Consider the following 15647-nt stretch of genomic DNA (forward strand, 5'->3'; position numbering starts at 1 on the left):
CGAAGTATCGAAGCCTTTGTGTTTTGTACCACCGCCCGCGACGAGGAAGTGTGATATCAGTCCGTGGTACCGGATGTACCTTGCTTGGACTGTCACTCTCTCTCTCTCTCTGTGGACCAGTATCGACAGGCATTCTGCAGGTGATATGTACTCTCCGCCGCCATACCCGCGAGAGGAACTGATAAATAAGAGTTTGTTGGTGGCTCTTACAAAAGCTACCGTGCAACGCTGCTGTGGCATGTCCACCATTACTGCTTAGGGCTACACAATCTGCTGCAAAACCCAATGCCTGTCCTGCAATGATCAGCATCATCACTCTCCGTGTAGATGTGATTTAGGTGACATCTCCTTCTTGCCTAGCTGTATTACAAATTTTATGCTTGAATTAGCTACTTGTTTTCACCGTTCAGCCATGTGAGACATCAGCTGCAAAGCGACACCTGTTCTCCTGACTCCAACCACCCTCCCCGGCGCTGCTTGGCTTCAAGTAATCTCCTCGTCTCTAAGTGGACCGGCCAAGGAGCCAAGAGAATTGGTTACCATTCAACTGACGTTGCTGGCGATACGCTTATCGTGAGCACTAGCGGCATTGTAACTTGCATACAAGTGATTAGGCAATTTTATTTTTTTATTATTATTATAATTAATTAATCATTTTTCTTTGGCTCTTAGGGCCTCGTTTTTGATGGTAGCCTGAGCGGCAGTGCCGGAAGTTCAATGTTGAATGGGGCAACCAACCAATATCAGATCAATCAATCATATTCGTCACAGAACAGAAATAGGTTAGGGTAGGCTGTGTCGAAGCAACCTCGGGTCATCCATGCATTGATTCTCATTCTAAAATCCTTTTTTTTTTTAAAAAAAAATAGAAAACTAATGAATTAACAGAATTAAAAAGAAAAGAATAAAAAAGAAAAGAAAAGAAAAGCCCAGTCATATATCTCACATCTCATTATATGTACAAGAGGAAGCTGATGTACAGCACAAGCCCCCCAATCCGTACTATGTATAGTAAATAAGCAAGGCCAAAGCTCGATCCTTCGACTGCGCCCGCCAACTTTATCTGCGACTCCGATCAACGTGACTGGACAATAACTTCCGGGACTATGGTGTTCGTAGTCCACACCACAGCAATAGAAATCCAAGAAGGAAAGCCTTTATGAGAGAATTGTAGATATGGTTCCATGATGAGTAGAACAGCCGGGTCTTCCGGTCTGTGCCTTACGTGGCATTGGGTTGCATATGACTGCTCACCTTGCCTCGCCCGAATCAGGGTCTAAAAGACAAAAAAAAAAAAAACCTTTATGCTCGAAAGAGCTAAGGCATCTTCAATGGGTGGTTTTTGTTTTTGTTTTTTTGTTTCCAATAAAGTACCCTTCCTCATCGGGGTTGGATAAGATTCATCAAGCTTCTAATAGTTTGATTACGATTAGGTGCTGGACTATGTAGGGACATACATCATCGTACAGATACAAAGGACCTGTCGGAGGAGAGGGGAGGGGAATGCATTAAATGAGCCAGCCACTAGCCGTGGACGATGAACATGAAGGTGGGTTGAATTCTCAGCTAGGCAGGTGTCTAAATCCGATACTATATTGGGGTCCCATCGAGGAGTTACCCAAAGAGGCCACCATTACGGGCGGATAATTTATTTTAGGTTGATGTTCGCTCTGTGCACACAACTAAGATCCTTGTTTCATGGCTAGTTTCAGGTGGACAAATTATAGGAGTTGGAGTTGAAGTCCGAACACCTTCCAGTTCCATTGTGGTTTGGTTGAGCTAGTGTGTACTTTTTTGAGTTATAGATTACCTATCCTGTATAGTCGACCGACATTAACCCTATCCTATCAGATTTATTGACGTGGGGTTTATCGGTTCTTCTTTCTTCTTTTCTTTCGATTTATTATTTGTTGAGGAAGGTACAGGCAACACCCGACTTCACGATGTCATATAGTACAAAGAGTATCAACTTGACAAACTCTCCAAATCCTGTGGCTTGGGCAATTACGAATACGAATCTAATCGCCACGGTGGCTGTTGTCATCTGCCGGGTTCCGGTGCCGAAAGAGAAAAAGCACAGCATCTTAACCATATATTAGATTAAAGTGTGTCGCATTGAAGGCGGCGACCATTGGGATATTTGTTCATTTTTGTTTTTTTGGTTTGGCCATATTATTTTATTTTTCTCTGTTCCAAATTAGAGTCCGCCGTGGACGGCAAAACGGCAAAGCCAATGTCGTCAGCCTTGGCCATTGCAGGGTCACTTTCGGGCTGAACCGCTGCACAACCCCGGGGAGAGTTTAACCCTATTTTGCATAACTGCATAATTTGACAGATTGGGAGTCGGCGATTGGCTAGGTGGGGTGATACATAAGAGTAGCATAATCAAACCCAAGGATTGTTGATTAAAAATTGAAACCCAAAGGCCACCTCCATTTGGAACAAGTGGAACCCCGAGGGGGCCTCTTTTCTAAGCGAGCTTAAGGTTCCTCGTGTTGGATTAAGCTTAAGCTTCAGAAAGTCGCGCACTAATCACTTTTCGGATGGGATCAAGCGATCAGAGCGCCACTGGTATCTTTCTAGTGTAATACCGTCTTATGATGAGTTATTGATTGTTATGCGAATATTACTTGCTTGGACAACTTTATTGGTCTGTGTTTATCTCTCAGGAGGTGGGTTTATTCGGGGGAGCTTTGAATTTTTCCTTTTCTCTTTTCCTTATGTTTAATTCGGTGATCATTTATATTTCTTCTTTTTTTTTTATCGATCGCACCTGTCGTGGTATTTTTCCCTTTCTTGCGTTTCAAGGCAAAAGCCGAAACTTGGAGCCAAGAAATACAAAGACTTTGCCAAGCTCTTGTCCTTCTTGTCTTTAATCAGAGGCTAGATCAATGGAGAATATTGATCCCGTGCAGCATTCCTGAACCGGACTGAACATCTGGTATGTAGAATTAACCGTCAGCACTATTTTGGAAAAAACTATCTTGGGGGCGCTTCTTACTTGGAAGAGATAAGTTGGAAAGATAAATCAACAGGTGAATGACAACAAGTGCCCCGAAGAGAGGAAATGATATTAATCAAAATTCAAAAAAAAAAAAGATTCAAGTGTAACCGTAATAAAGCCATCCAATTATTAGATCCAGTATTACACCATTATACACACCCATGTCCCATCTCCAAGTATTACTACCATCAAGCTTAGTTTAGAATGACTCCACAACTCAACTTACTTTCTTTTTTTGGTTTCGATCACCCTTCCACATTGTACTGGGATCATCCTCTCTAGGACTGAGGAACGGAGGATGGGTTAAGGTCAGGGTTTTCCTTTGGCCCTATCAGCTGAGAGGTAAAAACAAAAAAAAAAAGTTAACAGTCATTTAAGCGTTAATAATAAGAATCGATGTTGGATTATTATATCTTGGGTAGTAACTAACAGTAATGAATGATTCAGTCCGTTCCCGACAAACGAGGTCATGTCCGCCTCTCCCCCACGAACCATGGATGAGCGACTATGGAAAACATAAAGGTTAAAATCAAGGTTGCCATTTATTCAGATTTAATCCTTTTACTTTTTTTATTTTTTGCCCTCTACCACGCCCAGGCTCCTGTCCAAAGGGCATCAGATGAAATGATTTGCCGCGGTCCTTTGTACTTTACCCACACTTTGTCTTCTGATGGCTTCTCGGCATGACCAACGCCTAGAGGTCCAAGCCATCCCCATCAGTCATTGAATGGTTTTGCTCGGTTCTTGATTTGGTTACTCACTGTCTTGGACTCATGAGACAAGACAAGAAGGAAGGAAGAAAGAAGAATCGAGAAAATCAAAATCGAATCCAAAGTTAATAATGGGTTCAGAATACATAATATAATACAGAGTACACCGGAAAGAAGTAATACATTTACTCTTTCTGATGGGGAAATAGACTAAAATCAAATATCCCCCCCAAAAATGCATTAATAATAATTAAACAAAATACGAAAAAAGAAAATCAATAATAAAAATTAAATCCATTTAAAAAATATTAAAACAACCTGTGGGGTCCAGAGTTGCAAAGGCTCCACTCCATCTCTGATACTCATGCTTTAATGCCTCCCTTTGTCTTCGTTTCGTTTTCTTTTACATACTCTTTACTACCTCACTGCTACCGATTACTCTACTACCTACGCCGTTCAAATCTGTTTAGAACCTCTTCTTCCGTTCTTTCCCTTCCTCCCTCCTCTTCCAATCCACCAACTACCGTCTGCTCATTGTTCAGGTTCTCTTTACCGAACCCGTGTCTTTTGTCGCTTCTCTAACATAACACGATCCAGGTGAGTAATTTATGGATCTCTGGTTCTTTTCTTTTCTTTCTACTTTTTTTTTTTTTCCCTTTTCCCTCCCTTTTCCCGTCCCTGTCATGTTCCAAACGTATCCTTGTCTCATAATCTTAATGACTTGGTCCGCTTGCCTGCATTCTTCCTTTATTCTCCTATCAGTCCTCCCCACTCCCCTACTTCCCCTTCCTTGCTGCCTTGACTTTTTCTACATTCCATCCCCCTCGTCCCTCTTCCCTTCAATCCTTCACTCCGAAATCGCGAGTGGCCAGGACCTCCCGTGGGCATTGATGAAATACTAATATCAAATCCTCCCCAAGATTCCCGCCGAACATCCTTCACCGGTGGTGGACTGCTCACAGGATCGGACGTGACTTGCCTTCCCGTGAGCCGGTCCCCATTTCCGCTTTAGGGAACTATACTCGTGGATCGCCCCCAATCCTCTGACTAAATAAAGAAACAAGACCGGCTCAAAGGAGGTATTGCTCCAAGGAGCCAGCCGCTCAATTTTATCAACATTCCGTACCTCAGTAAACAGCCTACCCTGGCGTTGAAGCCTACAACCATCACGGGGTCCTACACAGATCACCGAAGGTGGATGGAGACGTATCACGGCCACGTCCGCACGCCGGCGGACGCTATCATTCTCTTCGAAGCATGTCGCATTGGCCTCCTGCCCCGCGTACAGAGACGATTGTCCGAGAAAGAACGCCAATTAATTCGCTCCGGATCGGTCTTTGTGTGGGATGAGCGGGAAGCGGGGATGCGCAGATGGACGGATGGGAAGTCCTGGAGCGCCAGTCGCGTGTCGGGCAGCTTTTTGACATATCGTGAAATGGAGGGCAAGCGAGGGGGGACGGGCGTGGCGCAATCCACCATGTCGAGAGCGGGCAAGACCCCCGAGAGTCGAGGGAGTGACGATGACCGGGGCGACGGCGCAGATGAGGGTCCAGATGGCTATAGATACAAGCCTGATGGTCTGATGAAGCAGTCTTTCAGCATCACCACCTCTACTGGGCAACATCTCCATCTCATCAGCTACTACTCTAGGTCACATCCCTCCGCCGCCAACCTTCAACAGCCATCGACCGATCCTGCCCTGCGTCATGTTCGCCCGCAGAAAGGTCTGTACCCAGAATCTACTGTCAATGACCAACAAAATCTGCCAGTAGTGACACGCGGGCCAATGGCTGGAGCTACCTACTCGGTACCACCTCATCCAATGGGTGCATATGCCCGCTCGGGAGCCACGCATCCTCAATCATACACTCCGTCGTACGCATGGCCGCCGACCCCATTAGCTACCCCGCCAACCGTCCCAGTCCATTATCCCTCGTATCTCCCTCCGGTATCGGGATCGAACGGCCACGTGCCATATGCTCACCATCAACCACACGCCCTGCCTCCCCCACCGCCTCCGCAACCGTTGGCCACGCCTTACGAGCGACCGATGCATCCAGTTGAGGTATTGGCCCCGACAATACAAGCCCCGAGCGTGCAGCATCCGTCGCTGCCGGTCATTGCAAATGGCCGGTCACCACGGCTAGTCGCAGACCCCCACGAGATTCATCAGCGCAGTCCCCAAGAATACAGACCAGCAGACCTTCGGAGGGCATCTCCACGCACACAACCCCCGTCTATTCCCCCCGCTGCCGTGTTGGTTGCGCGAAGCCCACGCTTGTTGAACCAGGTTCCTTCAAGTGCGGCACAAATCTCCCCTCCGACCACTACCATTAAACCGCCGGAGCCCAGCAGCTCTGGCACAACTGTGCCCAGCATTGGAGCTCTGATGAACGGCACTCCAGCTAGTGGCTCCTTGCCGTCGATCACCGCACCATCCACGGGACGAGCCGAAGGTCCGCGCGATATCCCCAGCGACAAGATTGGGTTCGGAGGAGAGGACATGCGTGCCCTTCGACAATTAGACCGGGTGTTCACTGCGTGAACGTGACCGGGTTTCCTTATATCTCCCTTACCTCAAAGTCATTCTCCGATACTCCACACCCTGCACCTTGCACATTACTCCATTCCTTACCATCTGCTTTTGCTTTCTTAGCTCATTGTATGAGATGTACCCGTTCGCTGTTATCCAAAAGTGATATGGAACGGTCATGACGATCTTGTTTTGTTATTTATTGTGATTTTGGGCAGGACCGGCGTTGTTAAAGAGGGTGCATCATAAAGCATGGGTGGGGTCTTTTGCTTTTTGTCTTCCATTGTAGCTTGTCTATTTCATATTCCTGAGGCCACTGTTTTCACGCCATTTGTTGATATACGCTTTGGGACTAGCCTTTGCTGTGGTTAGGATGACTCGATATACCAATTGATCATGTTGATGATTGATTATTCCGGTTGAACTTACTGTGTCCATGTCAAAAGTGTGTAAAAGTCTCTCCCCTGTACCATGTACATAGCTACTCATGGGATACATGTAAATACAAACCCGAGCATGCCACCATATATTCAACAATATGCATCCATTACATTTGGTACTCAGTCCAAACATCCAATTGGTATTAGAACCGAATCTAAAAATAACCCAATGTTACACTCCGAACCAGTCCGCTGAAAACCCATTGACTAATTACCCAACTCCCGTCCCAGAAAGCAATTTAAACCCCTATAATAGCACACCCCATTATACCTGCGTACAATGCAAGCCCCCCTTCATATATTTCTCCCCCTGGGGATGGGCTGCGGAGACACACCCCGCTCTGGTTGCACAGCATACTCAATATGATCCAGCGGCGACTCCGACCCATCATCCTCAAAACTAGTACTCGTCGCCTGCCGCGTCGCAACGCGGGGTTCCTCCTTGTTCACCTCTGAGACACCCACGACGTTATCCCCGCTCTGCTCCTGCGGTTTGATGATCCCCATCTCAACGTACCGGACCATATCCTCCCTATCTCTGTCGATCGGGGATCCCCGGCCTGTAATCTCCCTCGCGAACGAACGCAGCCGCTGCTTCTTCCACCACGGTGGGTTTTTCTGTCCGATACCTACGTCGCTGGCTATTGCAGATTCTAGCTCACCGCGTTGTGCGATAAGTGCTTTGTCTTCGTTTAGTTCGCAGCAGCCGCAGATATTGAAGAGAAGAATGATGAGTAGGGCGGGGGTATAGCCTAGGCCATAGATCCAGGCGGACTGGACATCGTATTTCAGCGGCGAGACGGTCCAATCGAAGGCTGAGGCGATGGCGTAACCGATTTTGATTCCTAGGATGGCGATGGCGAGGAGGAATTGAGAGGGTGCGGCGCTTAGGTAGAAGAGGATTTGACCGACCGTGCTTGATGGGCGGGGCTTGTATCGGTAGATGCTGTGTTCGAGGCTGTAGGTTATTACCAGCATACCAACAAGGGCTATGAAGCCTGCTGCGCGCCAGCGGGTGTCTGTTGCCACTGGGCGGGCGTTGAGGGTCTGTTGCTCTTCACTGCGTTGGAGCTCGATGGCGGACCAGCTGCGGGGGACAGTGAGGATGAAGTTTAGGAGGGCGAGGATGTAGAAGAGGATAGCAAGGAGGGTTTCCTCCCGGCTGCGTGTGCTGGTTTTGGTGAAGGCATAAGGGTCGCGGTCGTGGATTTGGCGGGCTTGCCAGCTTGCCCTGTGTTTTTCGTCTTGGTTAGCTGGTTGGTTGGTTAGTTTGTTTGTGAAGGTAGGGGGGTTTACCAGTGCCGGACGGCTTCCCAGACTGCGGCCATTAGACCCGGGGTTAGGAGAGTGTAGAATACGCTTTGGAGGATCAAGGGTGTGCTTTGGAGGTAGTTTCTATCGACGTCGATGCTCATGAAGCAACTGATGGCGCCACAGACAGCGACGAATATGAGCCAGCACCATTTAAGTCGTCGGCTTACGATGTTCCAGCGACGGTCGTGCGGTAGGTAACTCCGGCCGTGCTTGCGGAGGTTGAGGAGACTGAGGAAGATAGTGATGACGAACATCAGGGCATATGCTAGGCCGAGAGACGCATGTTGGCCGATATCGTTGATAGGCGCGTAGCACGATGTTCCATTGATGAACGTGCCATTCTCAGCGAACATATGAGGCCTGAATCGCTGGAAGGCTAGGAAGCAGTTCGTGCCATTGGACAGTGTCCCGTTGGTGTAGAGCCTGTAGTTGTAGGTGACTAGCGCGGTTCGGTTGAAGTGCACTTCGTTGATTATCACATCGGTACCGTTGTCACCTGGTTGGTAGGGGGTTATTCCCCTTATGTACAACAGCGTCATAATGAATGAGCTGTACCTTTACAGCCCATCCCCGGAGAGAGTCGTAGCGATGATATCTGTATGGCAGCTCAATGCCGCGTTCTCATCCCGGGCACCGTTGGCAGCAATTGCGCCTTGACAAGGAAAGGACAGATATGAGGAAAGGTGGGACGAGTTGCGAGTGCAACCGCGGAAGACTCGGAGGCTGATAGAGGCATGACGAGCGATGAGGTCGCATCCAGGGCACAGTCTATGATGCGCAGAGTGGCCCTGCGATCCAACGGGGAGACCTAATCGGATCCGCGGTTCAGGGTCATATCACATACCGTGCCACATATCAGCCACGAGGAACCATAAATAAGCTCCAAGATGGAACCATGTCCAGCTTCTGTTCAGTGATTGCGGTTTGCAGAAGTACCTTGCCTCGTTAAGAAGTCGCTCCATGATCTGCATGTGACGAGCGAGTCTTATCGATAAGATCATAGATAAGAGAAAATCTTCCTTATCAGAACGCTTACATAAGACCAGTAGAGCAACATCCCGATCGGGGATAAATCAACACTACTCCGTACAGGTCACAGGGAATTCCATTCCCTTCTCATGCACCACGGAGAAACTAGAGAATGCAACAGAAACATTCTCCAGAGAAACGCCTACCCCTGTCGAAATGATATCAGATGATAGGCAGACGACAGATGAGACATCACACTGCCCCGAGCACACATCCCTTCTCCACCCCGCGCGAGGGAGCTGCACTTTACGACCCCAGCATGCATATCATTGCGACGTGTGAGAAGAGCACAAGCCGAGGATCATCGACTTGCAGGAGCACAGCCGGCTCCAAATGAGGTATTTCCTGGTATGCGGGTGATTGTCTGCCGGGTCCAGGGCCAGCCACTTTCTCTTTTCTTTTTCTCTGGGTACGGAGGTAATGCACCCATTCCATACCCCAGACCAAGTTCATGCTCAGCATGATTCGGCCGTTTCACGATCCCACGCCGAATACGAACCTTAACTCAATTCAACTAGTAAGAATCATGATTGAAGGATGCATAGGTCATCAATTTTTCTTTTTTTTCAACTCCTTTTGTCCCTTGGCATTCGTCGCATCGCTCCTATCTGTATGTGGCGTTGCCTCTGTTTGGAGTTGACAAGGATACTCTACCTATATCCAAGGTGACGGCTTGGATCGTATACAGAATACATGCAAACAGGGGATTGGTGTCTTCATGCAAGGACAGGCGCCCTCGTTTTATCAACTGAAGTGAACTTGTCACCTTAAAGCAATACCGTTTGAGTAACGCTTCTTCGTATAGGATATCGGCCAGTGACACCTATATTGCTTGCATGTGATTACACTGTGCAGTAACACGGATACCCATTGAGGTATTCAAATAAACTACAGTGACTGCGTGTAAGAATTGAGGAGAGGAACTCTGCGCTCTGAGGCCACAACTTAAAGATCCAAATGTCAGCTGTCAGTCTCTAGAAATGATTCTAGGATGAAAAGACAGAGGGACCTTGGGTATGACGTAGCTTGATCTATTTCCCGAGATATGGAATCTAGAGTCGAAGTGTGATGCACGGATAATTGATGGAGCACATACCTCCTTGTTCCTATTTCACTTGAAGCTCAATTACTCCATCAACAACCCCAAGGCATTATGCCCGAACATGTCAGTCTTGATCAAAATATACACTAATTGATACCTCATCCTGGGATTTGACAATGACAAAACCAAAAGCAGGTAGTTAAGATGATAGAGCAATACGAAGCAAGTTAACCCTGGAGCATGCTTCTCCCCTTGCGACACTATCCCGTCCTTGAAAAAGCAAAAACAGATATACAATCAGACAAGTACTAAATCTCCAATTGTTGACTGGGCATTCAAGCGATATCCTTGATCAACACATGCCAGTATACTTGATTTGGTCCATAACATAATAACCTCGATCACAGCCCGATCTATAGCCAGGTATGCTCAGGCACAGTCCACAATCTGACCTATCCAGCCAGAAGCAAGATATTAGCAAGTAATTATTTCACCCTGCTTTGCGGCATTTACCATTCAGGCCAAGCGTGGTCATGGTATACAGGAGGCATGCCACCAGCATTCGGCCAGGGTGTGGTAGGATCCTAGAGAACCAAGACAAGCTCGGTTAAACCAGGTCATAGATCCATCTACTATACACGGAGTCGCCGGTTCGCACGCGAGAACCTTGCTCCAAGCAGTATAGACCAGATTATTCAAGTTCTGTAGCCCTACCACATCCTCATCACTTTCAAAACAATCGGTAATGCATCCTGCAGAATACCCACAGGATTACTACCAAGCTCTATCGTGTGCCAAAACCCCTGGCCCAAACCCGGTTTTATTTTCTCAAATCACTTTCCCCCTGCCAAAATGCCCTATGATGTCATGTATATTTAAACCTGACCGTATCATTTTAGTAATTGAAATCTGGCACACTTCTTCCCACCCCAAAATGATGGCCTTATTGTGGATCCGCGCGAGATCTTCTAAGTTGAACTCACTCCCACGGCGGACACGCGACCTCCATTCGTGAGCGTGATATGAAACAGGCAGATCGGAATATAAAAGCGATGATTGGCGACTTCGCTATGCTCGAATACGGGGCTAGCCACGAATCCCTAGAAAGAAATTTGGTGGGAAGGAAGTACAGTACTTTTACAAGGATATTTTTGGTGCCCAACAAATTTTGTCATTGTGCGTCCTTGACACGCTTATGTGTGATGGATGGGTTTTGTTAGGCACCTTTAGGTTTCTATACAGGGCGGTTTGGTTTGTTCCAGACCCGTCTGTTTGGCAATGATATTTTATTTTTTTTACTATGAGTCATGCACTGGGTATGTGCGACTTGCACTGAAGGGAAAGGATGAGGTTGAGGGCTAACGCCAATGAACGAACGGAGAGTAAGAGATGTTCTTGATAGACATGATCGTCCAGTGAGAAGATCGTAATCGACTATTTTGGGTTCTGTGAGGTCGGAGTATTCTTCCAGATATCCAGTGAAATCGGTCAATGGCAGCAAAGGGTGGGTCTGGGTCGTGACCTAAATTATTTTAGTCATGATTAATCGTCCGGGCTGGCGAACAGACAGAGCCCCGTGGATTTATTCTGTGCTACCATTTTTTTTTCTGTGCAAGTCGAGAGAGAACGAAGGATTGCAGATGTTCTGGGACTTGTTGGGCTTTTCTCTTCCTGCATCGAAGTTTAAATCAATCTTACCCCGCAGTCGAAAGAAACAATTGTGATCCATGGAAGAGGGTATAGTAGTTATATCCTAGTGGAGACAACTCCCACGATGTTCTATATCAGAAACGACTATGGCGAAGAAACGAGACAACCTCTATCAGCATGAAGCATTAAACATAAAACATATAGTAGCTTCTTAGTTCAACCATGCTTCGCATAAGGAATGTCTATCCGAAGCTACCCTGAGCTATGTACTACGTATCTTGCCTATTCTATTCAGTTTAAGCCCGGTGGAGTCCACCACTGATACTTGTTATGTATGTGTATCCAACAAGCCCACGACTCAGGCGTCTCCACATCATCCCGAAACAGAAACAGAAGCCCCAACCATCTTCACTCCCCCAAAGCCGCCGCCAACCGCATCCACCGTCCTTCTTACCCAACCGGGATAGTTCCAAGCCTCACTTCCCATGCGGACGTGCACAGAAAAGAAAGCGACCGAACATCTTGGAAAGAAACTAAGAAAGCTCGACTAGATAAATCGAAAAAAGGGATTTAAGGTCACTTAGACTTTCGCCCCGTAGCTAAATCGCGCCATCGGGTCCGCTTTTGATAGGCTCGGCTTCGGCTCACTTACCCCTGTGGTTTGTGACGGACACGAGGTCATGTGGTCTGATTCGTGTTCTCGGGCGGTTCGGTACGAGGCAGTACTCAGGTACAATACATACCGATATTGCCTGAATAGTACATGCTCTACTACGAGTAAGGTAGAGATGAACACTGCCAACAGCAAGGACAGCTACATACAAGCATAAAGTGCTCATCGGAGTGTCGAAGAACAGAGAAAAAGACTACGCAGTGTAATACCACAGACATTCGAAAAACCGCTCAGCAGCAAAAAATCTCAATAGCAACCGAGTTCACGCAATAAGATGATACTTATGATACTTACTTCTTCGTGGAGGTAGATCCTCAGGTAGCCTCATCCTGAATCTTCCGTCTAAAATACGGGGTAAATCAGGCTGGCCCCTGTCACCTCCGCATTTACGCAAGGGAGCACCGAATGACGAAGACCAACAGGAATGAAGTAGAGGCGAAAAAAAAAAAGCTTGAGGGGGTAAGAAGGATGTTGCTCATCTGCAATGAACAGACAGTAGAAGGGAAGTTTGCTCCCCAGCCACAACTTGCTCCGCGGGATGAGAGACCGGGGCTTTGGTTGCCTGCACATGGATCTCATCAACAAGGATGGGAGACGAGATCACACACCCCTCTTTTACGGGAATACCCTTCCGTTGGTTCCACTGGATTCGTATGTTCCCCAAATCGCGGTGGATGGAGGGCTGGGACTCAATCCTTCGGGGGCACAAAAATACTGTATATACAAAAGAAGCGAGTCATGTCCATCCAGATGGCGATGGTGATCTTAATAGTTCAACTAAGGTTCAGTTCGTTGCCTTTAGTCTGGATTGGACTTCTAATGCATACAGTAGTTGGGTATGGAGTGCATAAAGACACATACATTTTTATTTAGTATTTTTATTTTTCAGTGGGGCATATTGTTTCACTAACATTCTTTGATGCTTATTACATTGTCGCGGTCACCTGTGTCTGGTTAAATAAGTGCAGGTGAGCCGTTATAAATGGTCTTCGGGGAGATCAAAGGAGGTTAGTGTATATAGCACCTATTGGTCTTCACATCGTACCTTACCTACTACTAATAGTACTTCAGAGCTCAATCCCTGTCCTATCTATGAGCTTTAGGGTAGTAGCTATTCCTAATTATCCCTAATTCATTGTCAAAAACACTACGCCAGCTGCCGGCTTTCCGCGATAGGAAATCCGCAGTGCTCATCTGATGCGCCCCAAGAAAACCAAATACGGTCATTACCGTACCGTACAGCGATTCCAAAGTGGTGACTGTACTGCGTACGGTAGTTTAACCTTCTGCCCGTCCCTTCCCAGACACCGATCGTCAAGCTTAATCTACTGAGATTCAAATAAATAGAGGGCTTTTTTTTTGATAGGCGGTGGGAAGGAGCCAAGGCTTAAGAAACAGAAAACCAGAAAAAAAAGGGAGCACTAAATTTACGAAGGCAGCCTTGAGCTACACCGTGCACGTCCTCACTTCCCAATTTGTCGCCTGGCAGATGGAGTGGACTCCCCATTCCAACCGGTTTCGCGAGGTCCAAGCACTCGGAAATTCAACTACCCAATGATGATGAGTAGAAACAGTGGAATCGTACTGGAGCTAGGAGGGGAACAGAGGTCGAGTGATACTTCGTTGCTCCGATGGATGACGACCACCGTGGAGGAGGCAGCAGCTTCAACGTCTGAACTGTGCCGACAGCAACTTCCAGCGTCTGCATTTTTGAATGCAATACGAAAAGTCTATCCAGGCAACAAGGATGAGCAGAGTAACCCCTAGGGATCACCTGATATGGCTCGTTGGGTTTGACAGTTAAAGTAGAAGGATGAAATTTCTTCTGCAGTGGTCGGATGTCCGTGCCTTGTGCACAGAAGATCTGGCCCACTTCCCCAGATTGTTTGAAGGAATGAGAGGTTTCATTTTATTTTTCATTTTTTTCTCTTTTGTTGCTTCCCCCCGGTCTCAGGGTTAGGTTGAACGAACCTATGTAATACAGAAGAAGAATCACCACACCATCACCCTTGACGTAAGACCAGAAGTGCGAGGTAAAAAGATCTGACGAGGACGCGACTGGTCACAATACTCCCAGACGCAGGGAGCTTCATTCCTCAAGAGGAAAGTGGCCTGCGGTGCCGCTGCCTGGACATCGGCCCATCTCCGCGCTGGTGGGTGACAAGACTGCGCTGGTCAGTAGCGTGGGGTGTGGCGTCCACCTGAGCCGGAGAAGTGTCTATCCTGGCATGCAAGTAATGCATACATAACACCCGGACGGGGCAATCATCGTCGTAAGATGGGCTTTGTCCGGGTTAGTGGCATTTGTGAGTCGAGTCGTCCTTTCAGTATGAAGTTAGCACTGACAATTTTAGGTAGCTCGGTACGTACCAGCGGAAGGAGTGCGTGCAGGCGGTGGTGAGGTATGTATGTATCGTAACGATACAGACGGGTGTCCCGGAAAACCCTATATCGATCATCCACTATACCCACTAGGTTCTGATGTCTAGATGCGTCCTACCCTCACTATTGTGGTAGTACATAGCTCGATTGAGTTGAATTGAGTTGAGGCACCTCTCTTAATGATCCAGGAGGTTTGGATGGTTGTTACCAAGCGAAGAACGTCTTAACTCCCATATGGTCGGTTTCCTAACCATTTCATCCACAGTCGATTGAAAACCAGCCAACTCCACCAGAATCGCAATCCGGACCGTCAAATATGTACGAGCCTCAACTTGTACCGATTATGCACTACAAAGGCATAGCCCTGGAGTTCATCCATGCCAGTTCGGACTGGCTTGGATTATGCGTCCACCAAGTGAGAGCGACTCACTTCCCAAAAGGGTAATCAGGATCATCCGCCGTCGTCACCAATGCGATTATTTAGGTTAAGTGGGAATTTCGAGCAGTTGGTTCAATGAGTATAATTGCTTTTTTGGCTGTGTCCATTTCGATGGACTCTGATTTTCTTTTGAACATGATTTGATCCGACCTACTGAATATTCCGGTTTCCCTTTCTGATTTTCAATCCCGTTCATGATTTTCTTTTAGGCTTTCTCTGCCTCGCTTGGACCAACAAATCAGCAGTGGAAATCCAACTAGCTTGGCATTCTTTCTCCCCGCATGGTCAGAGTTTAATGAAGTGCGTGGCAGAAAGTAGAAAACAGAAAATAATAATCATAATAATAAGAAAAATACTTCTCGTAAGTAGCAGTAGTATTGGGAGGAGAAAAACACACTGAAAACGGATTCATGGATGGATCACTCTTTCTT

General features: G+C 47.2%; 2 protein-coding genes across 2 annotated transcripts; one reads left to right on the top strand and one right to left on the bottom strand.

The window, feature by feature from the left end:
- Positions 1–1943: 1943 nt before the first annotated feature.
- ABOM_005528 (camp independent regulatory protein) lies at positions 1944–6259 on the top strand (the record flags this gene model as incomplete). The annotated part of the gene is made up of 2 exons (XM_022532657.1): positions 1944–2057; positions 4772–6259. The coding sequence occupies 2 exons, from the start codon at positions 1944–1946 to the stop codon at positions 6257–6259; spliced, it is 1602 nt and encodes a 533-aa protein (XP_022389505.1).
- Positions 6260–6926: 667 nt separating this feature from the next.
- Positions 6927–8540, bottom strand: ABOM_005529 (DUF2434 domain-containing protein; the record flags this gene model as incomplete). Its single annotated transcript, XM_022532658.1, has 3 exons — positions 6927–6934; positions 7023–7918; positions 7984–8540. The coding sequence occupies 3 exons, from the start codon at positions 8538–8540 to the stop codon at positions 6927–6929; spliced, it is 1461 nt and encodes a 486-aa protein (XP_022389539.1).
- Positions 8541–15647: the final 7107 nt, after the last annotated feature.

The sequence above is a fragment of the Aspergillus bombycis genome, assembly GCF_001792695.1.
Source record: "Aspergillus bombycis strain NRRL26010 chromosome Unknown contig00038, whole genome shotgun sequence".
Taxonomy (NCBI): Eukaryota; Fungi; Ascomycota; class Eurotiomycetes; order Eurotiales; family Aspergillaceae; genus Aspergillus; species Aspergillus bombycis.